Below are 16410 nucleotides of genomic sequence, written 5' to 3' on the forward strand. Positions count from 1 at the left end.
TTGCCTAGGTCTGTTTGAATCAAGGGTTTCCACATTTCAGTCTCTGTAACATTTATTTCCCTAACAAACCCGTATCACTGTAATCAAGGTATGTGAGGCGTTCAAAAGCAGACCGTAAACTAGATGATTTGAAATGTTTTGTTTGACCATCAAAAGATTGGATGTTGCTTGCTAAATTGTTAGTTGGCTGTTTCTGTCATAATAATTTTTAGCTTAAAGGCTACCAAAACTTTTCATAGCCTGGTTTTAAGTACCAACTAAAGCTTCCTCTTTGGTTGCCTCTCTTTTAGTGAAGCAAGCGTTTAGATAAATACACCATCTCAGTAGTAGTTAACGTTTTAAATAAGAAAACAAGTTGATTATGCCTGGACACTTGGAACAGTTAAGTTATCGCTTTTATGTATACTGTAAGTGTTTAGTTTTTTTAATCCATTGCTATATTTGTCATTGGTAATTGAACCAATTGCACTGAAGTCTCTATTTTGATTTTTAACTGGTTATCACCTTGCTATGATCAGCCACCGTGCTCAGATAAATATTTAATGACAAGCTGTCTGAAATGGAGACGTTACTGACTGCTGGTGAGAAATGAAGCTTCTATTTAGGGCCCATAGTGTTCCATAAAGTCATGTCTCTGGTCGACAGCCCAAGGTTATTAGTGCGGTATGACTGGAGCGGCCACTCAACACTCCTCTTTCCTTTTCCCACTGCACAGAAATGCATGGGGCTGTTATTGAGCTCTCATGAATCCTTGATGAATTACCGGTGTCGCGGCAGTGTGCTCTCGGCTCATGCACACTTTAAGTCAAAGTATTTCTACCACCAGGGAAACAGCTGTATGCTCTGGCCTTTACTACCTCCAGTTTTGCTCTGTTTCATTCCACATGCCGGCCGCCCTCTGGGTCCTTGTTTGATGTTGTTCGTGTCATGCAAAATTGATTGCGACGTCGTGCTCCGATAGACACAGCTAACAAAAGATGCTTTTATTTGTTTTTAATGACTGGTGTAGAATAAAGTACATTAGCTCCAGTAGCTTATGTAACAAAAGTGCATTTGAGGTGCTTTATAAGTGTTCACCCGTGACCAACAGAGTCAAGGCATATGGAAGCACATGACTCATGATAAGACATTAATTATTCATAGCTTGACAGTTGTAAATGTCAAAACAGAATAAAACACGGTAATAAAAAGGTGTTTTACGATTCTGTTCTGAACATGTTTGTGTAGAGAGGTTGTTTCTACCGTTGACTACCATAGATATTAAATCTATTTATGTGTTTAATTGCTGATCCCTGTCACCATTGTCTTAATGTCTGGAGGCTTGTGTTTCATAGGCGCTACTGAAACTACAACTGCTACTGTAACCACTGCGTTTACTACTACTATTTACAGCTGTAGCCAAAATTCTTCGGCGACTAAAGACATGTCCAACAATTAATCGACTTGACGGCATCTTTATAATTAAAATGGCAGATAGAATAGTCCAGTCACTTCCAAAACGTATCTCCTAATGAAACAACTACCACTAAAAGTACTGCATACACTATTACAGTATTGTTTCATAACAGGTGATGATTTTAAAACCCATCACTGTACAGTCCTCCATCACTATCTGTTAGAAGAGAACACTGTATGAAATGTATTTATAAGGGATTACTTCATACACTGCTGGAATATCTCACTTGCTAGTTAATCATTTATACCCAAACATTTAATACAAGATCGCACGTCTGTATAGCTGTATAACTGCACCAGAACTGAAATGGGACAAAGGGCTTTTGGCTGTTTTGCTTCACAAAAATGGAATATATTTCAAGGACATGCAAAATTGGATACTTTGGTGCCACAGTCGCAATTTAATAATCTGGCAACAAACTTTTATAATCACACCTGCACCTGTTTTTAATGTTTTAAATTTGTTTATTTTGTTTGTATTTGAACAGAGCGTCCATGAGAGAGTCTGGTGCGCTCATTGTTCTCGTCCTGTGTAAATAAAGATTAAAAAATAAAAATAAAATTAGTGTTATTATAAAAGGTAGTGTCTTAGTAGTAGTGTTACTTTAACATTGTGACCTACAGGGAACAAGGTGAATTGCTCTGTCATTGCATCACTGCCTAGAGTACTTTGTCTGTATAGCAAGCCCTTATGTGCAACCTTCAATATCATATTTAATTTATGTATTTTTTAAGAGCGCTTTTACATCATTACTGCGTTCTCTCTAAATTCATATTAAGATTTGAATGGCTGGCTTCTCACTCAAACGTGGATATAGGCCCAACTTGATTGATCCTGTTTACTCATTACATGATAGCTGTGGCCGAGGCAATTACTTCCCAAAGCTTTCAAGTACCTCGCTTTTGGTCACAGCGCGCCTTTTATTTATTTGGTTGCTGCTCTCGAAGCCCCCGCGGCGTCCAATCAGTCCGGTGAGTGGCGTGGTTCTTTCCCTCTGTCTCTCCCTGTGTAGGAAATAGGTGGGTAAACACGGCACCGAGTCCTTGAAGCACTTCCCATCCCCTGCTATTGGATTACCAGCTGCCTTTCCGGGCCTTGTGTGCTGCGCAGATGAGTGCCAAGATCAATGGAGCTCTTAGTGCAAAGCTAATTCGATCAGGACTGGCTTTGCTACTGCTGATCACAGATTATTCTTTTTTTGACGTGAAACAAAAACTTAATCATGTCAAGCCCCTTTTTCGTCCAATAGTATTTTCAACCATCAATTAGGAGGCATTTCATATTCATTATTGAGTTGTTGGGGCTTGGCCTGCTGCTAAGAAGACGAGGTGAGGAGGAGATAGCGGTGTAGTGAAGCGCTGCGTAAACTGATACGTCCGCTTCTTGCTGAGTGAAGCAGGAATGCCGTCTTATTCTCTCCACCGGGGGCATCATAAATAAGCGTAAGATTTTCAGAGCGATGAGGCTGTCTGCCGCTGTGACGCTGAGCAGAGGCAGAGGGCTGAAGGGCAAATTGACCCTCTTGTTCGGGGAAGCACTCTCTCCTGCGCCCCTTGTTCCCCATTAATTATTGTTTGATGCTAATAAAAGCCAAGGAGATGTGGCGTGTTATGAAACGTAATTATTCATCTACTAACCCCTCCCCAGCGTGCACAACGGGGCGGCCGGCGATGCTGTCCAGAGTTGACCACGGCTGGGGCAAGGATGTCCCCGCTACCTTTTAAACCGGGGGGAGAGGGGTGAAGGGCGCCATTTTCCCCTGTGATATACGAGGAGAGACTACTATATACGCAAGGAGCTGCTGAGAAAGACAGAAGGTCACCGCACATTACACTTTGCCATTTATTGCTCCAGCATCTGACCCCAGCGCAAATACAGTCAGCTGTTTATATATACGTGCGCGTGTCAAAGGAACACTCATTTTAGATTGACACGTGCGCACACACTGTCAGATGAATGCAGCACTGTAGTCAATATGCACTCAGGGTTTTTTATAAGTCCACTGATGCAGCAGGAAGCTATTTTAACAAGACTCCACACAAACCAGACAGACTTTCACCAAGGGACAGAGACACAGACGCAGGCTGTAAACACTCGTCTCTATGCATCATGAGAACATATGGGAGATTTGACACAATGCAATCGCAGGATTAGACCGTCTTATAATGTTGTAGTACAGTAGATGCAGCTAATGCTCAATAACATGGAGACAATGGGAATAAAAGAGGATTCTGGGTGATGATAACATTAGTTACTAAGCTCTCAGAACCCTATTGTCTTGACGTGTAGCCATTAGCGAAAAGTTGAAACATTTAAGCAGGACAATTGTCTGTGGTTTTGGCTTAGCTGACTCTTTGCCTTAACACCACAATCAATTAATCAGCTAGGTGTGGCAAAGGCTCTTAAAACTATGACATACCTCTATGATCTTAGTAAAACAAAAACTATAATCTGTGGACTGTTCTATGGATCAAACCTGGACAACTGAGGGATTACACAGACATCTATGGTTTTACCAAATATCACACCCAAACTGCACTCACCGTACTACACAATGAAATAACAATTTGTAGAGAAAATCTAATTTGTAAATTAAAAACTAGGTATTTATGTTAAAAATGATAAATAATAATGATAAAAAATTCAGAATATGACCACAATGTACTCCCAATTCATTATAATCCCAGTAAAAGATATTTGCTTAATTAAACACAAGGTAACTGGTATTGTAGTTTCTGATCTTGAGCTGCATATTTTGTTAATGAATCAACAGAGCTAAGAATGAAGATTGATATTACCATTGTGCAAGACATCAATATAAAACCACCATAGCTTTATCACCATGGAAACAGTCAGTTAATTGAATTGAATGCCTCTAATAACTTGGATGCTCTTAGTGCCATTACAAGGTGAAATAGTGTAGCCCAAAGCACTAAAGCTGCACAGACAAGTCAACAAAATCCATATTACACCCAGCTTTATGTTCGCCCATTCAAATGTGTGCCACGCTGAAGAGCACATGAATGGTTAGGGGCTATAGTATTTTATGATCATTAATGGCCCAGTAACAGGAGACGTCAGTGAGACAGCCATGGCCAAAGCCTGACATTAACATTCCAAGAATATCTGAGGCTTATTCGCCGTAACCGCACCACACAGCCGCCTCTGTTCACCTACGGGTACAGAAAAAGACAACACACACATATATCTCGGCCATGTTGAGAGGTATTTTTAATGCTTTGTTTTGCTGCAGTTAGGGATGCCATTTATAATCTGGCATAAGGTGGAGGAAGATGTGAAATATGTATTGTTGTTGTGTTTGCTGCAAGCACGATACACTATCAGTCAGGGATCAAGTCTCTATTTCACACATGAACAAACAGCTTTAATCCCACTGTACTCTGCTTAAAATCCTGCTTGTATGCACTCCCCGTAGAGCGGCAGGGGTCCTGTAAATTAGCGAACTTTTGGAAAATAATCCCTTTTTAGTAAGTGATTTGTAGCCTAAAAACATAAACATATCCAGGTAATGCAACTGGTTCATGCTTTGAAATGAATTGTGTGTATGTGTGTTTGTAGTTATCGTTTGGTGTGGCCCTGTACTTAAGTGGCACTGCTGCTGTAGCTTCTGGAAGGGGCCGCTGCATGTTTTATGAGCTGTCCTCTGGAGGATATAGGAGCGCAGAGCTCAGATCCCTCTTGTTCCAGCTGCGTTTTCATCACTTCTGTGCGCACTTCCCCTGGGCCATTTTTTTACTAAACAGAAAGGAAACACATTCATAACTACAAGCATTTGGAGAGTGTAGACCTCTATTGGATGTATCGTGCGATGGAAAAGACGTGGTGTACAGAATAGGATTGAATAATAGATTTTTCTAGTTCAAGGATAAATACTTTGTTGAGCTTGTGGCAACATTTGACCATTGCTTTTTGAATAACGTTCCTTTCATACTGCTATACTACCAAAGGACTAACGCTTCTAATATGTTTAGATAATTTACTTTGTCCCCCAGATTATGAAATCAACCAAAAACAAGCCCATTCCAAATCACGCCAGTCTCAGTTGTTGTTTAATTGTTACAGTCTTGTTTGAATAAATAATAATAAGACTGCTGATTGATTGGCTCTCCGCAGGCGCGCTGTACCGGGTGCTTCCCCTCTGTTCGGGATCACTGAGATGGAGGATGACAAGGCTCAGTGCTACACTGAATATTCCACTCCCTGAGCCACTGCTGCTCCAGCTGTCTGCCCTGAACAAACAAATCTCCACCACGCACAGACACTGTCTATTTGCAGCGCTCACACACACTCACACACACTGACTTATGGCTGTGGATATTAGCCTGATGGGAGTAAACAAAGAACTAGATTTCTCTTGGAGATGACTAATTTTAAGGTTAAGGTATAGGTTAAGTATACATTAAGGTTAAGGTATGCTTTAATGTTCAACTATACAGTACAGATTTATTCAGTAATGCACTATATGAAAAAGGTGCATTGTCTGTCTTTGTAAACAAACTAAATGGGCTTCTTGCGTTTTGTTTTTTGTGCCTATGGTTCTCACGGACTGTACAAAGGATGAGGTATGAAATTGCAGAACTGTTGCCATCTTATACGGAATTGAGGCTGAAATGTTTTTTATGACTATAGTGTTTTGTAGGAACCTTTTTAAATGAACAAACTCTTTTTCTCCACCATGCTTTGACTTGCCCACACAGCAGAGGAGGTCTCCAGTCTCAGAAATAACCTCCTTACTTACTCAGTGGCACTCTTAGAAAAGCTGTTTGCATATGAAATAAAAGCCTTCCTAATTAGAGGTAATAAAATCCCTTGGTTTGCTGAGGTGGAGGTGTTTTTGGCTTAACATCTTTGAATAGAGCAATTGTCCCACTGCCCGCGACCATCTGCTCTGAGTTTGCCACCACATAGTTAAATAATTTAGACAGAAAAATTGGATTTGTGTACTGACCCTAATGGCTTTGTGTTTTTGTGGAGTGCTGCTCTTGGCGACACCCTCGAGTGCCCTCCCTAGCCTCAGCTGTCAGTCCTGGACTCTCTGAGCTGCCTTATCTGTCACTCTCATCTATTTGTGTTGGCTCTTCTTCTGTGTGGCACGGTGATTATAGGCGCTGGAGGATGTATGGCAAGCAGCAGGAATATATTTTCTCCCTCTTCTGTGCTCATTTAGACCGGCAGCCCTGAGTTTTAAAGTGACGGATAGGACTGTTAAGCTGATAGGCAGATGCAGCAGCAGGAAGTGGAAGATATTTGATTGCAGAAGTGAGTGGTGCATGATTGAACGCTCAAATAATAAAAAATCTCAAGAGCCCTCTCGCTAACACAGACAAGGTTGGTGTTTTTTTTCTCCTGCAGCACTTACTTGACAAATCTGATTGAGAAAATGTCATGCAACTTATTCTCTCTTATCTACGCAAAGCTATTTTTCACTTTATAGCTCTAATCCATATAAAAACACTGGGTTTTACTGTACTGAATATTTCCCAAAAGCGCACTTCTGACCTCAGCTGCTTCCCTTTATAAAAATATTGAGCTGTCAGTGACTAGCTTCAATAATCCACTTTTGTACATATCTACAGGGAAACTCAATTAAAGAGCTGCACCGGTGATAGCGCTGTCTGTCGGCAAATACCTCACATTCCCTGGCTTCTGTTATCAATGACGCACCAGGAGTGGTCTTTTTCCTGGACGGCCCGCGATTACATTTTTCAAGAACGCCACATTTTTGGAGTAAAGGCAAAAAGGTGACAATAGCCAACCCTGGCATTTCCCTGCAGAGTTGTGTCAAAACATGATACCCTGTGAAGCTGCCAAAATGGCTGGTGTGGTGCACTGAGAGGCGGTCTGTCTCCAAGTGTCTGGTATTACGGCTGTGAAATGAAGTCTTGGTATATAATGCACGAGTAGGCTCCCCTCTGGGTCATTTCCAGAGACCACAAACCAGGGGATATAGGATGCTTTAGGAGAGGAGCAGAGGCTTAGCTAACAGCAGGGTTGGGAGGACTGTAGAGGCGGGTGGATATGAACTGTTGGTAAGAAAATATGTTTGACTTAGCAGACGGCAGTCTCGATTACAACAAGTATCACATGCGACAGTAGTCCACGGGGATTTAAACTGTCACGAGCTGAGAAAGGCAATAAATTTCCTAATGGTGTCCCTTAACAAACTCTGACCTAAAGACTGTGTAATTTAATATGAGGCTACATAATATAAAATCATAAAATTGCCTTAGCCCAATCCAATTATATTTTTTTCTACAACACCAGATGAAGAATAATACATCTTTAAGACTTTTAAGACTATCTGAAATACAGTGAGTGTACTGCACATTTGTTGGACCTTGACAATACAGTTTTATTCCCAATTGAAAATAACACAGTTTGCATATTATTCATGTATTCTTGTTCACCTCTATCTGTTCCATTCACTCTTGCACGGCCCCTTGCTGACACCGAAGCGTCCGCATTTGGTCCCTGGGCTGTGTGTTTCCCCGGACATCCAATGGAGAATCCCTTCACAGCGGCATATATAGTGTATTGTTTTCCACAGTGTCACTGCGCATTACGTTCTGTTCGTTTGACCACAAAATCTCCAGGCAGGTTTAAACGTTGATGTTGTAAAAGCCCCAAGCGATATCTCTCTCTCTCTTTCTCTCTTTCTAGCTCCCTGGCTTTTACCTACTAAACTCACCCTGGACGCCGCACTAAAAATAGCGTCTTTGTGAGAACAGCTTTAGCAGGAGTGAAAGCAGCGAGTTGTTGCTCATCAGTGAATTGAAAACCAAGTGGAGCAGACAAGTGTCATTGCACCGGCCAACACTATCCAGAAACACCTTTGCGGATGCGCCTCTGCAGTCAAATTGAGCAGGTGAAGACGAGGCTGTCCCATATGAAGAGCCTCGTCCCGCACCCCCAGCTGTTGTTTCTGCGGAGCTTATTTAAGATGGCAGTTGTAATGGATTGGTCGACAGCACCCCAGCGAGAATCCCACCGCTTCATACGGATCAATTTGAGCTGGCCCTCATTGTTAATAAGCCTCTGTATATTCACACTAACATTGTTCCCCCTCTAATCTGTATTCACACTGGTATTTTCATTCAATCTTTCCGCAAAGCCCCCCTTAAATCCTCGCCAGTCACATTTTCGCTACTTCATAATTCTCCATTTGAAAGTCTTTGTAGCCGCAGACTGGGATGTTTGTGTTGGCTAGTTTGCATTTAAATGTAACTATATTTGCTTTCCTGCAGAATGAATGTGTTTTAAATATATAATCCAGGAATAATCAATTAGTTAAATTCGGAGCTCCTAGTGTTTCATCTGTATGTTCTCTGTAAACCGTGATAATGTGAATGTTTATCCTCTGACGGCTTTTGATTGAAACTACAGCGATGAGCATGGATTTAGGCTAAATGTGGGAATGAATAAAACATGTCTCTTTTTTAAAAACTCCAAAGCAGGAAATGGAGTTAAAAACAGAAGCTTGCTGGGTGGCCATTGTGTGGGCTGATGTGTTAATCAAGCCACAAACTGTGTGCTTGTGCAGGCCAGAGGTCTCATTTAACCAGGCACCGAAAAGTGAAATGCGTTTTGAGCCGGTCCCTGCTGGCTTCGAGCCCTTGACTCCTTTGCAGTAATGTAAATGCTGGATTAGGTTGGAGACCCCTCTAGCCCCCCTCCTTTACTTTTCCATTAAGACAGCTGGTATCTTTCAAAGGGTCCCGGCCCGGTGATTGATGTGTAATAGCTCCCAGCCTCACCTGCCCCCTCACTGCTGTATTCATGGGGCCAGCCGGCACTTTGTTTCCCCGGCCGGTGGGTGGAGAGGTGGAGGGACTGGGGCTCGCTTTTCCTCCGCACCGTCAATACGTTATGACTGTTCATTGCAGCGCCGGGCTACGACTTCACACTATGACTCACTCCCTTGTGCTCACTTAATTTGTCCAATGTTAAATCACCCTTTATTCTGCATCAGACAACCGCTCCAGCTGCTCAAGTAGTGCCTTTGCCAGTGTGTTGCTTTTAACAATCTTCAAGTGCGACCAAAACTATCAACGTCATTTTAGTTTAAGGCTATATTTTCAAGTTTGGTGTGTGTTTATCTCCAGGTGCTAATTACTGTGCTCAGCTGGGATTGAGCGGCGTTAATTGTTTTGAAATATAATGGCATTGCGCAGCTATAACAATGGGTTTATTAATCATATGTAACAGCAAGCATTCTTTCATGCATCAAATCCGAATGGTAAAGCCTTTAAAAGTTACAATCTTTTGCTTTATGTTGCCCCGTTGTTTGAAAAGATCCCTGCACAATTCATCTCTATCAAATCAATCTCAATCCGCACAGGCTGCAGTTCATTATGTCCTCTGCAAAAATCAAATAATCCAGTCTCCACGGAGTCCCATTTAGTGTAAAATGTTCTGAAATGTTTGTAATTCTTGTTATCAATTTACCTTCAACCTTCTCCCAAATTTGGCAAATTAGCTCTGTATTCACAACTGCAATGAATGACTTGATAATTACTGACCTTTTGGGCCTCCCTCTCTCCGTGGTACAGAATGAAATCATTAGCTGTTTGATTGTTTGTTCTCGGGTATTTTTTAAAGTATACATTTTTATAATTAAATAGCCATGGCAATGTTTTGTATTGTTTACCCCAAATTGCTCCAATGTAACCCAACTCTGTAAAAACATTCTTTAAACCCAAAACATTTGTGGAGACGCAGCCAACGACTTTGTAAAATCTCTGCCCTACTTATGGAGATGATTGAGGAAGAATCATTTGAAGCTGGGCAGTTGTGTAAAGCATAACCAGATGTGGACTAATAGCACCTCGATTGTGCACATACTCAGCGAGGCTTGTGCGCCCCCCAACTTCAAAGAGCTCTCCATTTAAAACAGTTTAGAGTCTTCGCCGCATGTTCCTGATTAGATCGGAGGAGAGAGGTGCTTAGCTCTCCCTCGTAGCCTGTCAGCCCAGAGACCCGAGCCATCACACGCTGCCGTCATCCATGTTTTCATGTTCCTCACAGCTCAGAGGAACACCGCTGTAGACAGGCGCTTTGACACTCCACAGGAAGCACTGTTGTAATACTGTAACACTCTGCTCGCCAACTCAAACTTATTTTTACTCCTGGACACAGAGGTATAAGCATTTCAAGACCGACAAGACGACGTCTGAGTTAAATGTTTATATCGTTTGACAGTTTGATGGAACACCTTATGCGCTTGTGTCAAGTTTACTTCTGTTTAGGCTTGTCTCTTTTTTTAGCTTCAGAGGGTTTTTGAATATTTTAAGTCTAGACCAGCCAAACCCATAACTGTTTTCATTGGATTTATCACTTGTATTTCCTTGCTACATTAGTTTGTCATCAGCTTGTCAGTTTTGACCTGTTCTTGTGTGGTCTTGACTTCAAGCACTAAGGCAGAGTGTATTAGGTGCACTTGTCTCTCTATATGCCCGTCCCCGGTGTGTGCGTGCCCCGGCAGCGTGTGTGTGTCAGCCTAGTGGTCGCCGTGGTAACTCATCATTAGGTGATTAATGGGGCTGTGACGAGGCTGCGGTTTAATCAGGCCCGCTGTTTGTGTTGAAGCCCACGACAAGAGCAGCTGCCCTGTCAGTTGGTGTCTGCTCACGAGATGACAGCACCCGCTGCTGAGGAGGGCCGTTGTCAAACGTGCTCCATTGTATCAGTGTATGCGCCAAAGCCCCTTCCCTGTCTGATCCTGACCTCACTTTCTAACCAGCGCTGTCAATAAACTGGCATGCTTTTATGTAGCGGCTTAGTGTTACCTGTCTCTATTTTCACTCCTGCTATCACCTCCATGGTAACGCGCTGTTGATTGCCTGGTCTGCTCCCTCTGGGCGCTGTAATAACTATTTCTAGTTAATTTGTTGCAGCGGGTGCAGAGGAGGGGCCGTGCTGGCAGTAAATGAGAAGCCTCCTTTGTAGGCGCAGTGTGTAGGGCCAGTGTGGAGCATAAGGCTGGGCCCGCTGCTGTTTACGGAGGACTTCATTATGACCGGAGACGGCTGTGCGGCTGCTTTTTCACTGTAGCTGTAAAAGGCAGTGGCCAATGACTCTGCTCTGCTCACTGCTGTGGTCGTCCCTCCAGAGCTGTCACTTCACATTAGCCCAGCGCTGACACACACACAGACGCACACACATAACACACACACATAGCACACACACAGTGGCCAGACAGGGGTAAAATTGAGCTGGGTGTCATCACAGATGGTCTTCAGAGGAGCTAGCCAGTTAACTCTTGTCACTGAGTTTTATCCAGAGCATTGCAGGCATCGTGCTGAAAAGCCCCTGGATACATTTCCACTCAAGAATCTGTCTCTGAGCAGCTCATATACTGCAGCATTACCATTTCTGCTTAGACTGGTAAAACCACCCTTTAACGTATTGTGTTACACATTCACACTTTTGCTTCACTCTATTTTCACTCATTGGCTGGCGCGCACTAAATCTGTTTCATTGCCTCAGTGGAAAAAGAGAAATATGTTTGAGCAGGAAGCTAGAAGGCTCTGTTCCTTTGATAAGCCACTCAGTGCTCTCCGGAGAATACATGGCTGTGGAGGGATTGCCAACAATTACTGTGATGTTGAGAAGATTCAGCCAGGCTGCCTGATTTCTGAGGAAAAAAAAAACAGCTTTTAGAGCAACGGCTGTAAAATGGAGCTTGTGCACAGAATAAATAATTGTTGTTAATGGGGTTATACTGCACATTCCACATGTTTACTGCAATGTCTTTTTTTTTTCAACCTTCAAAATCTGATAGTTTGTTTGCCTTGTTTTCTTTTACTAACTGTCCCTCTCCTTCTGTGTTCACAGCTCTTCTGAAACACTGGGGTTGTTGGTGTGGCCAAATTTTCCCTGGATTTGACTGGTAAATTCAGAAGACTGAAGCCCAGGCTCACAGTCTACCTTTCACGGAGGCCCAGCCGTGAGAGGACTGAGGAAGGCACGTGGCGGATCATGACGGCCGACAAAGACAAGGAGCGGGAGAAAGAACGGGACAGAGACCGCGATCGGGACAAGCGCGAGGGAGGCAAGTCCCGCAGGCAGGACCCCGACCGGGACGGGGAGAGTACCCGGCCCCGGCGCAGCTGCACTCTGGAGGGAGGTGCCAAGAACTATGCAGAGAGCGAACACAGCGAGGACGACGACAACGATAACGGCAGTACGGGCGGAGGCAGCGGGACGGCCGAGGAGGCGGGCAAGAAAGGAAAGAAAAAGACGCCCAAAAAGAAGTCCCGCTATGAGCGCACGGAGAATGGAGAGATTACCTCCTTCATCACAGAAGATGACATTGTTTACAGACCCGGAGGTGAGTGTCTGTCAGGGTTATGTGTGTGGAGAGGGGGGACTGTGTTGGACAAGGTCAGCGCAGCTAAAACATGCTGCTTCCGAAGCAGCGGCCTGGTCAGACAAATCAGACATAAATCACACTTCTTCCTTTGAGCCATGATAATAGATTAGACCATCATTAGCTTTGATGAACATTAGGGACAATATCATGTTATAATTACTGTCATCGGAGAGAAAATCACTATATTGAAGTTTGTAGTGTTTTCATAGACTATACATTTAAAAAGAACGTAATTGATGTTATGATAATATTGTCAATGGAAACCTATTCCAAAGTATTCCCCATGACTTTCAAATAACAGCCAATATCTTATTATACTGTGGCTTAGGTGCTGCTACACTTCATTCACGTGAGAGCAGTCTCAGCAGTGTTGAGGGCAGAGCTAGAGGCCATTTGCATCATTAAATCAATTTCAAGGTGCCCTGCTTTGTGTAATTGTTGCACTACCAAGTCAATAGTCCAAGTACATACGACCCGGCAGTGACCAAAAACCTAATAATAATTTTATTCCTATACAACTCCACTACTCAGTCAATGCTGCCTTTCAAGAGCAAATGAGATTCTACTTTTTCTTCCACAGCTGTTGTACAATGTCCTTATTACAGCAGCTTGAATGGGGCTAAAAAGAGGAGCAACCTTTTCCGCTGCTGTAAACATGGCCTCTTGTTCACCTACTGTTTATAAATTGGTTGGTGCTAGTAGTGGGAATGTCAACACGGGCTGTCAGAGGAAGGAAGGAAGCCAGGCCCTGCTCACTGCAATCTCCTTGAACCTAAATCACGGCCGTCATGTCTCTTTATTCATCTCTCCGCCAGCGAAAGGTCAAGTAGTCGAGGGGGAGGTGGTGCCCCGCATTGCCTTGGATATCTAATGGGATTGTATCAGAATTACAGCTTGTGTGGGCTATCATGAAGTGTAAGCACCAACTCCCTCATGCATGTACTACACTGAGGCACATAGAGCTTTGTTACACAGAAATAAGCCCAGAGCAAGAGGCCTGGAGCGGAGCAGACCCCCCCTCACACTGCCCTCGCCGTCTGCAGCCCTAATCTTGTTGGCTAAATTATCTCTGCACCGGTATCAGCAGAGGCCCTTGTGTAAGCAGTCACACTGGAGCAGGAAAAGCTGCCTTATGGTTTTATGCAACACATTCTAGTAAGGTTTACACTGAAGGAAATGTTAGCAAATTAGCATATCTTGGACTTGGAGCAATATTTTAGTCAAATGCAGAGTTCTTACTAGGGATGGGACAATAAAAAGGGTAGACAGTTTGTGGTACTTTTGCATAACGGTCAGAATTGCCAATAAAAATAATTAAACCACCAAATCTGTTCTGTTAAAGGCCATGAAAATGTAACTAACCCCGTTCATAAAAAGCAATACATTGATAGACTTTATTTGACGTCAGCAACTTGATGGTAAATCATAAAAAACTGCTGAAGTGTTGGTTTGAACACTAAATCTTTATCATCACAGGCTACATATCTCAATGCCTTTGCTGAGTGCTGTTAAATGCTTCTATTGACTTTATTGTTTTAGTGCAGGTCAGGGATAGTATTTTGTTTCTACTACATTAATGTGTTTGTTGGAAGCGGTAATGCTAGTACCTACTATTCACCGCCTCCACAAAATCATTTCTGATCCAAGCGGCATCTTTTCATAGACGTGTTATTAGAGAAGCGCTTTTTAGCTCCACGCTTCATGTTTAACAGTGAGAGCACAGCCGCTTTGTCTCCTAGCCAACCGTTCAGAAAGGGGGAGGGGGGATTTTTACTGTTTTACATAAGCAGTAGGTCTCTGAAACATTCAAAGGCAATCTAAACAACCGTCTCAGTGGATTAGCGGCTGACTAATATTTATACTTTGACATCCGAGTGAACAGCCATAGAGCCATATTTCCTGTCTTCATTTTCAATTAGTGTGACAGGGTCTGGAGTGGCCTGGACGTCACTGCCTCCTCCGCACAGGCTTGAGCTGTTAGAATGATTACACTTTATCATAGGTACACCATCTCATAATTTAACTCCTATTGTCAACAGTAGATCCATCAGCCCCCCTGCTGTCTCTCCTTCTTATTGTTGAAGTGATAAGCTCTGTGTGTTTTCCTGCATTGGTCATTGGTAGCAGTGCACTTCTAGCAATCAGATTGGATGTATGCAGCTTAGGCAGACACAAAGCCTGCAATGGATTATGCTTTACTAAATGTTAAATCCCTTTATACCCGTCTAGTGACACACAATATGTAAAACTGACCACCCCGGGAGAGGGATTTACACTGTCCCAGACAAAGGAGGGGGTAGAGACAGCCATGCAGAGCAATATTGGAAATGTTATCGCCAAATGAAGTTAGCCCAGTGACCCAGAGATGACTCAGTATACAATAAACAACCAACTGTTCACAAACACTGATTTTTCCCGTTTATATTTTAAAGGCTAGTCTGACTCTTGGCTGTTTAGAAATCTCAGTTTGTGGCAGATGGGAGACCTTCTCTCAAAAAACAAGACAGGATTTTAACTAAAGCCAAGCTAAAAATGCACTTTGAGAAGCTGTTAAAAGATCTGAAGAATTTCTCTTAACATTGAGTTCTTAGACCAAATGTTTTTATTTTGATGCTAAAAAATTCAGAGAGTTAATTATGACAACCTAAAGACAACACATTTTACTTTGGATAATTACAAAGAAGTATTCTTAAAATACTTCTGCATGAGATATGGATAGTATTTAATATTAACTAACAGTGGAGTTACTAGAGTTATAGTTAAACAACATTGAACCTGAAAGTTATACTATTATATCTTTATTTCTCTCGACCTTTGTCTGTTAAAGGGCCACTATTATGCTATATTTCTCATATATGTCATAAAACTCTTAAACTGTTACCTCCTCAAAAACATACCTAGAATTGTATTTTGTTTTATTCACATATGTTTAACCCACAAAGCCTGCATATTTAGACTGAGTTCTTCTCTCAAACTAAAAACACACTCACTCTTGTGATGTCATGTCGTAATACAGGAAGTGCTCCACTGTTTTTAATCTCCATACACCTTCTCTAGAATCATTTGGATTATTTCAACTGTGGAATTGCTAAGCTCTACTGAACTGAAGGTTGCTGTTAATTTATTTGAAAACTAACTCTTCATGACATCACAAGGTGGAATAGAGCACTTTGAGCTTTGGAGAAGTGAAACAATACACAACTCCAGGTATGTTTTTGAGGTGGTAACAGCATTATAACTTGGCTTAAAGCTCACAAGAATCCATTTTGCATAATATTTTATAGGCAAAATGGATTTTAATATTGCAACAGATTATAATATTATGTAAAATATTTTTGAATGAACATAATGATGCAGTGTTGGGTTGACCCTGGTGTTAAATTGGGACATCTTTTGAAACCTCAATTAAAAGCCATGTCTTCTTGCTTTTTGCCTATTGACATCCTCCCTCGAGCCTTTCCATTCCTATCCCGGCCTTCAAGATGGGTTCATGCGGCTTACTGCTTATCGATTAATGCAGTGCAGTTGCCCGATAGCTAGGCCTGCAGCTCACACTCTCACG

General features: G+C 42.4%; 1 protein-coding gene across 3 annotated transcripts in view; it reads left to right on the forward strand.

Moving 5' to 3' along the window:
* The window catches only part of rerea (arginine-glutamic acid dipeptide (RE) repeats a), a 98236-nt gene that overhangs the window by 9339 nt on the left and 72487 nt on the right, over window positions 1-16410 (forward strand). For all 3 annotated transcript variants that reach the window (XM_055222791.1, XM_055222792.1, XM_055222793.1), the window contains exon 2: window positions 12311-12806. In XM_055222791.1, the coding sequence (XP_055078766.1) occupies window positions 12455-12806 (352 nt within the window). In that variant the 5' untranslated portion in view covers window positions 12311-12454. The remainder of the gene's footprint in view (window positions 1-12310; window positions 12807-16410) is intronic.

This window comes from Periophthalmus magnuspinnatus, chromosome 7, assembly GCF_009829125.3.
Source record: "Periophthalmus magnuspinnatus isolate fPerMag1 chromosome 7, fPerMag1.2.pri, whole genome shotgun sequence".
Taxonomy (NCBI): Eukaryota; Metazoa; Chordata; class Actinopteri; order Gobiiformes; family Gobiidae; genus Periophthalmus; species Periophthalmus magnuspinnatus.